Source organism: Austrofundulus limnaeus, unplaced genomic scaffold, assembly GCF_001266775.1.
Source record: "Austrofundulus limnaeus strain Quisiro unplaced genomic scaffold, Austrofundulus_limnaeus-1.0 Scaffold2, whole genome shotgun sequence".
Lineage (NCBI taxonomy): Eukaryota > Metazoa > Chordata > Actinopteri > Cyprinodontiformes > Rivulidae > Austrofundulus > Austrofundulus limnaeus.
The window spans coordinates 8,959,936-8,967,233 of NW_013952404.1; the positions used below are offsets into that span (position 1 = coordinate 8,959,936).

The window sequence follows — 7,298 nt, forward strand, 5'->3', positions numbered from 1 at the left end:
TTCACTTATTGAACAATTCAATCATTCATGACCATCATTGTGTCTAAAAGCCTCTCTGGAGACTCGCTCTTCTTAGACCCAATCATGTTACTGACCTGTAACTAATTAACCTAATTAGTTGCAAGATGAACCAGATTTTTCCATCTTTTCCTGTCCCTAATACTTTAACATTTACTAATGAAGTGAACAATAATAATAATTTAAGAGTCGCATCTATGGTAACATTTGTAGGAAAGAGGAAAAGTGTAGCTATTTTAATTGAAGGTTAAAAAATAAATAAACAAAAGAAAATCGGTTTTCTTTGCTTGCGCTGCCCCTGTGTGGTAGCATTTTGTCAATGCATGCTAATCACTGAAAGACCATTTCAAAACATCTGCACGTTTTTTTTTTTTATTCAGGAGTTTGCATAACAAAAAACAAAACAAAAAAATGCACACTCAGGTGGTGCTTAAAGAGGGTTCAGTTCTACAAAAGTTACAGCAAAACAAAAAACAAACAGTTCCCATTGAACTTTGCAGTAGTGGCATCCATTATCTCACCTATTGAGACACAACCTGTATAGATCAACTTTAGCTGCTATTCATCACTTTGTCGTGTGAAAGAATGAACAAGTTCAGCTTGAGACATTACATTTAAAACGTGAGCACGGATTCTAGCAAAAGAAAATCGTCGRGTGTGGACAGACGTCTCTCGTTTAAACGTTCTGCTCAGCTAAATGTTTTTACACAGCCAACCTAACTTTAAAGTCATTGCCTTCGTAAAGGCCTGAACAAACAAAACGTGTAACAAAGAAAATGTAAAAARTGTGAACACGTGTAGGACAGGCAACAAGAAGCGGGCCGGTTAAAAACAAACCCTTGGCACTTGGAACGACTTGGAGAATGAACTCAGGTTTTTTTTTGAGGAAAAGGATTTCTTTTAAAAGGTGAGAACAGGAATACTCTTCATCCTAACTTTGACTCACAAGAACAATGTAGGGAATTATGTAATTAATATTCTTTGCCAAACAAAAGAACTGGTTTACTGTMGCCTTGTTTTACACACGACTTGAACTATCGGCAGACTTCACAAGCAGGGGGTATGTGTATTTCAAAATATTTGTACAAGCTTGTTGAACACTCCTTTTATAGTTTGGGCTTTAAATTTGGATCTTTTGGTTCAATCACATCCACGTTTATGTTACAAAAAAAAYAGAATATGAACAGGCAAAAGACGTGCACAATCCAAAGTACAAAGATGCCAARGATAAAAGCAAACATCTGAAGCTTATTTTCCCATACACACTGTAAAAAGCTACAGTACGTCTCTGCTTGTATGCAAGTTTCATCTATACAGAAAATATCTTCAAGTTTGTTCGATTAGTTTATGAAACCGAAAACAAAAAGGTTTATTTGTATGGTTTCTGTGGGGGGAAAATAGCTTAAAATAAGGTTCAACAAAAATCTTAAAAAGAATTTAATTGAAGTCCAAACCTTAATGAATTATGGCTCGAACATCAACCTCTTGTTTGAATGAAACATCCCAGATTTGGATGGAGAAACCGGTCGGAGCTGGGGAAACGGTCTGCTGTAATCTGCATCGTCATGCTTCAGCGTGGCTGCTGGGTCTCAGACTGAACAGAGTTTGATTCTAAACGTCTGGGACAAAGTTTGTTTGTGTAAACTCTGGCAGACAGATGCTGCCTTCAGCCTAGAGAGTGAAACTGAAGATCCGTGGGGTATGTTCCTAACAAATAAAAACTCAAACTCTACACTTTCCTCCTGACTTGCACGGAGCAGCAGGATCGGGTTTTTATTTTACTAATAATTGAGCTCGTTATTTCCTTCTTACAGCAGTAGTATCCTCTTTTTGCAAGACAAACTTTTTCCTTAGAGCTTCTGATATCAGAGTAGCAGAGTCTTCCTCTCTGAGTGATGTACAACCTCTAGTATACCTGAAACAATAAACACACAACGTGTCACTAAAACCATTGAAACGAAAGGAAACTTAGTGGGTTTTCTCGCACCAGCAGGCCTCACCTGTCTTTGCTCATCTTCATTTTGTTCATATCCTTCAGGATGTCCATAACGTCGGCGAAACTGGTAGACTTGGACAGAGACACTGTGTCCTCCTCTGCCTCCCGGAAGTCCATGCTGGGTCTGTCCAGGTCAAAGGTCGCCGATGCCGTCATGGAGACGGGCGGCAGAGGGTCAGGGACCAGCTCTGACACGATAGAAATATCTTTCTCATCTTCCTCCACTTCTGCTTCTTCCTCCTCCTCCTCCTCTTCCTCCTCCGTGACGTCACTGATGACGAAGGAAGCGGGAGCCGCCGTGGCTGGCGTGTAGGACGCCGTCTCGAAAGGCGCCATGGAAAAACTCATGGTTGTGTCGTCTGGGGAGAGCAGATCCGGGGTCAGGGGGTTGGAGCCTGAAACAAAAGATAAAAAAACGAGGCATTTGATTTGTGTAAAAAAAAAAAAAAAACAAACTCTGACAAAGTCAATCTCTTTTTAGAAAAACGACCAATCGTGTCATTTAGCTAAGAAATTTGGTTTATATATAACAGCTAAAGGTTTGCTTCAGATCAGTAAGTAGTCTTGTTTCAMTAGATAAAACACATGTGACACTTTGTGTCTGTTTTGCTCAACATGTGATGATGAACTGCCACAGAGCAGCAGAGATAATCTTTAGCCACTGACCCACAAACTGGTGCCAAGTCACCTCAGTACCAGAGAGCTTAAAGAGATTCAGGTCAGCTGACTTGGCAGAATGACAACAGTCACGTAAAGACAATGACTCCGTGTGCAACCAATAAGGCAATCCAAAACCTGCATGACTCTGATTATTTTAGAAGTTTAAGTCTTTATAGGCAATGGAGAAAATATATTTCACCGCTGAAAGGTTGTAGCCTTAACAGCTAGCTAAGATTTAATAGTTTTGTTTTGCAGAATACTATTTGTTCATTTTCAATTTTGTTCAGTTCCGTTTAAAGCAAATCCACTGGCTTCAATTGAAATTATAGATATTTTATATATTTTTTAATTTAAACAGTTAGGCGTTATGACTAAATTAAAAAAGAGTTAAGATATTAACTTATAAAGACGATTCAGTGCTTTGGACAGCCAATAAGCGCAACCTTTTATTTCCTGACAGACAAGCCTAAGTGAACGTTGGGTCTCTGCTTGCGTTACCAACCTGTATCATTTGCCACTATCTTGGCGATCTGAGCCCGGAGTTTGCTGAGCTCGTCCTGCAGGGCGGTGGTACGGTTGAGGGCCGTCACCCCGGGCTTCCTAAGCCCCTCCATTCTTTTACCCTCGCGGCGGAAGTTGGGCACGGAGGAGTTTCTGTGGAGTACTAGGAGTGGCGTGGGCCGCCATTCGTGTTTTAAAGGGCGCGCATCGCTCCTGAAAACAMAAGAGTGATTAAAGTAAAGCTACTTTTACCATAAAAAAACTTACAAGCTGTTTTATTATTACCTGTTGAATGTCTGTTTTTAAAATAAACTTCTAAGCACTAACATTAACCTTGCCACTGGAACGATCCATTTAATAAAATTACACTTTTCTTTCTTATTGGCCCACAAAATACCAGAATTGTTTTAGCAAATCTCCAAATTAGTTCAGCAACATATTAATTATGGTATTCTTCTACGTTACACATGTACACTGAATAAACTGAAACATTAGAGCTGAAGTAAATGCTATAAAAGTAAGTGACTTTTTGCTACCTTTTTTTTTTTACTTTTCTCTTGGGGCAGACATACCTGACTCTGGCATACGTCTCCTCTTCATCTGCAACAATCCAGGCTATGTCTGCCAAAGTAGGGACAGAAGGGCCGTCCATGGGACGAAGAGAAGGCAAACCAGGTAACTCCTAACGGCCKAAACCACAAGTTGTTACAACTTATCCAGCAGCACATTTATTGTATATACCAGGGCAACATAATTTCTAGATGGAAGTGTATAACAGAATGTTAAACGGACCTGGAAACATGCTCTTTGTGGAGCTTTGAGTGGAAGAGTTGAACCTATTCTTCTCACAACGCTACGAGTTGATCCATGGGGCTTATTCTGCCAGATGGGAATAACTTCCTGCAAAAAAATAAAAAAAATAAAAAAAACTGCTAGATTTTCCTTGCTTTATAACACAGTTTCTCTACAAAACAATTCTGTGTAATAATCAGTGTTAGTCAATAAAGTATCCCTTATATGAGAAACTTACTGCTTCTGTTTCCATAATGATGGTGGGTCACTCTCATTCGCTAGAAGGATGCACACCAGGGTTTGGTGCTTGCAATTTCTGAAGATGGAGCAGTTCAGTGAACAGATGTCATGATAGTCCGACCACCAAATCCTGAGATTAAAARGAGTAATTAGTAGGAGCATCTGCTGAGGAGAAAAAGGCAGGAAATCTTCAACATATTGTTTATCATAACCTAACAATGCATCCATAAAAGTAATCCATATTCGTATAAATCTGAGTTTTTGGCACGACCTAACCCCTTAACACATCGGTACAAACAATAACACACGTTATTCCCCAAATTAACACTACACACCAGCACATACACACACACATATATACATATACACACATTAAAATACTTTGGCTTTTTCTCGATATTACAACTGGTAGAAAAACTAAGTAAACATATGCTTTTAAAAACCTATTTATAATACACAAAGAGTATAAATTACTAGTTTTTAATTGTTAAATTCAACACGTAAAAAGATGTAAAAAAAAATAGCTAACGATGCTACTAGCTAGCTGATTCGTATCCAAGGAAAATATGGTAGCGCTGCACCATGCAGTGACTTGGGTTACTGGGGATGGACAGAAAATGATGCTCATCCAATAGAAAATAAATATTTAGTGAAACTACGTTCTGAACCTTTCAGTTTATTAGCAGCCGGTATCTGTGATAGCTAGCTTAGCAACGAATGGCAAACACACAGAGCGCGTTCCTTAGCATAGCACTGAGTGTACGGTACAAGCCAAGGGCCTTASGTTTGACCCGTCATTGCTTATTTTTACCAACATCAAACGGAGAGTTTTGCTGATATTTCCCAACTCCTATTAACGCGGAGTAAGTGCGACTTACGTTGGAGTAAAGCTGAACACTGGAAAGTTAAAACATTTTAGTTACGCTTCCTCCTTTCGTCTTTCACACTGTTGACGTTCATTGTCCTGTGATTTGATTGGCTGGAAGCGCCGGTGTTCGAGGAGCGCCCCCTACAGTTAAAGACAAACAGGGGTAAGAGAACTCCATGATTAATGATTTTATTTCTATTTTAGAAACAAAAAGGAAAAAACATAGACGATTAATTGTTGGAGAAAATATGCAGCACATGCATAAATTATTTTATATGGAAAAAGCTTTTCTGAACGCTGAGGTCCGTGTGGTGAAAACACAAGATGTGTCACTCCCTTACTATTTCGTCTTCGTGTTTGTTACACAGCTTATAGAGGGAAAGAGGGGAACTATCTTGACAAGACGAGACAACGCATTAAGCAAAGGGCGGGGCCTAAATGATAACTGTTTACTGTTGTCTGCAGTGATATCATAAACGCTGCAATATGAAGACACACTCATGTGACTGCCACTCGTCTCCATCCCTGGTCAAGACTCAGGTCAGTAAAGCTGTCACCGAGCTTACCTTCGTTGAATTTCTCGTTTCCGTTCCCCATCTGCCTTTTTGCTGATGTCATTTGTTTCAGCCATAGCTGTGGTCTCGATCATTTTCTGTGATGTCGTCTGAAAATGCTCACTTCCTCCTCAACGACAATTGTGCCTTCAAAATTTACAGGAAGCAAGTTTTTCTTTGTAATTACCGTACGGCTGATGAATGTAACGAGGCTCTTGAGTATCCAGAACAAGCAGGGTTTTCCAGCTAATTCTGACGTTACAGACAAATCTAAAGGGGTGTGAGCCCCAGAATGCCAAATGTGTGCCATGATAATAACATGTTTATTATTGCAGCTAAAATCATCCCAGCTCTGCTAAAATCCAGGACAATAATTTGATTGGATTATATAGATATGGTATATAATCTGTTTTAAAATATGAACTTTTAAAAACACACTCAGCTTTGCACTTTAATCTTGACTCCAAGTGCACGTTTACACACTAATGGAGATGAATGACAGTTTTATTGAATTGAAATCCTGACTCCTTTATTTTCATCACTGTCTGGTTAACCTTAGCTGCTGGTGCATTAAGCTTTTCCAACCTGTTCAAATCATGTGCATGTGAAATCATCCGATTTTATGGCTTCCTTGCTGTCCTCTGTAGGTGCTGTAAAAAAGGGCAAAAGGTAAAGTCATGATGAGGAGTAAAAGGAGGAAGGATGCCAGCTGAGCCCCCTCATGCCTCAGACTAAAGATCAACAGAAAATGGCTCAGTCCGTGAGGCGACCAGACACTTTAGGAGCCATGAACCTCAAATCTCAAGGAGACAAGACCAGGACAAGCTACTTCTGCAATGTGAAGTCCAGGTTAGCGCCTCGAAAATTGCAGAAACACTTTGTTTGTGTGTGTGTGTGTCATTCACAGTCACTGAAGGGCTCCACCATGAGAGCATCATGTCGGGGGTGAGAGTAACCCCATCTAGACGACTTCTGCTCCTCTGTAAACAACGCCCAGCAGATTGTGAATGCTGCTTCGTAAAGGCCTAACATCTCCTACAGGAATGCATATCACTCAATTTCATGTCAGAGTTTGACACTGAGATTATTTTATCATGTGAACTGATGGAGTTGTAGCCGTTTTGGTCAAACCTTACCTCAGGCAAAACTGAGATATCTCACATGATCTGTTAACCCTTGGAATACAAACTGGGATTGACTCTCAGCTACCACCACACCYGATTTTAGCTCAATATCTYTAAAACTCACTGCGGTAAAGCCTTTTTTGTGAAGGCTAAGGTTTATTAGTTGTGGCGGCCATCTTGGATGGGAYTGTYGARGTACACCCAMTGAATAATGCTAAATCCTAATCTGTTTAGTGGTTCATGGAATATTTTTGCTAATGCTTAACCACCTTAGAAAAATAATAATCATGTTAGATTTCTTGGAATTTGGAATTTTAACACAATTGGCCTCACGCAAGAACATGTTCGTATTCTTATCCTAAATTTCTCTTACTTTTGTTCGTACGAAGGCTTCGTACGAACATGTCACGTCAGATTCAACAAACTCTTCTATCTTCAGGAAAAGTGCGTAAATGAGCTGCGTAAATTCCACCTGTTCTTATCCCGCTGCTCGTGCACGAGAGAGGAGATTAGCATAATTACCACCCCAAAAACACCATATAAGG

At 39.8% G+C, this 7,298-nt stretch overlaps 2 protein-coding genes across 2 annotated transcripts in view; one reads left to right on the forward strand and one right to left on the reverse strand.

Moving 5' to 3' along the window:
• Nucleotides 1-374: 374 nt before the first annotated feature.
• On the reverse strand, nt 375-5,192 carry mtfr1l (mitochondrial fission regulator 1-like). Its single transcript, XM_014014910.1, has 7 exons — nt 5,086-5,192; nt 4,206-4,337; nt 3,968-4,075; nt 3,748-3,857; nt 3,177-3,388; nt 2,019-2,409; nt 375-1,933 (listed from the first exon to the last, which is right to left on the reverse strand). The coding sequence occupies exons 2-7, from the start codon at nt 4,218-4,220 to the stop codon at nt 1,816-1,818; spliced, it is 954 nt and encodes a 317-aa protein (XP_013870364.1). The 5' UTR covers nt 4,221-4,337; nt 5,086-5,192; the 3' UTR covers nt 375-1,815.
• A 309-nt stretch (nt 5,193-5,501) lies between these two features.
• The window catches only part of si:ch211-15d5.11 (nuclear receptor coactivator 7), a gene marked incomplete in the record, with an annotated part of 12,911 nt that continues 11,114 nt past the window's right edge, over nt 5,502-7,298 (forward strand). Inside the window, 2 exon segments of the mRNA XM_014014922.1 lie at nt 5,502-5,615; nt 6,277-6,478. Of these exon segments, the coding sequence (XP_013870376.1) occupies nt 6,351-6,478 (128 nt within the window).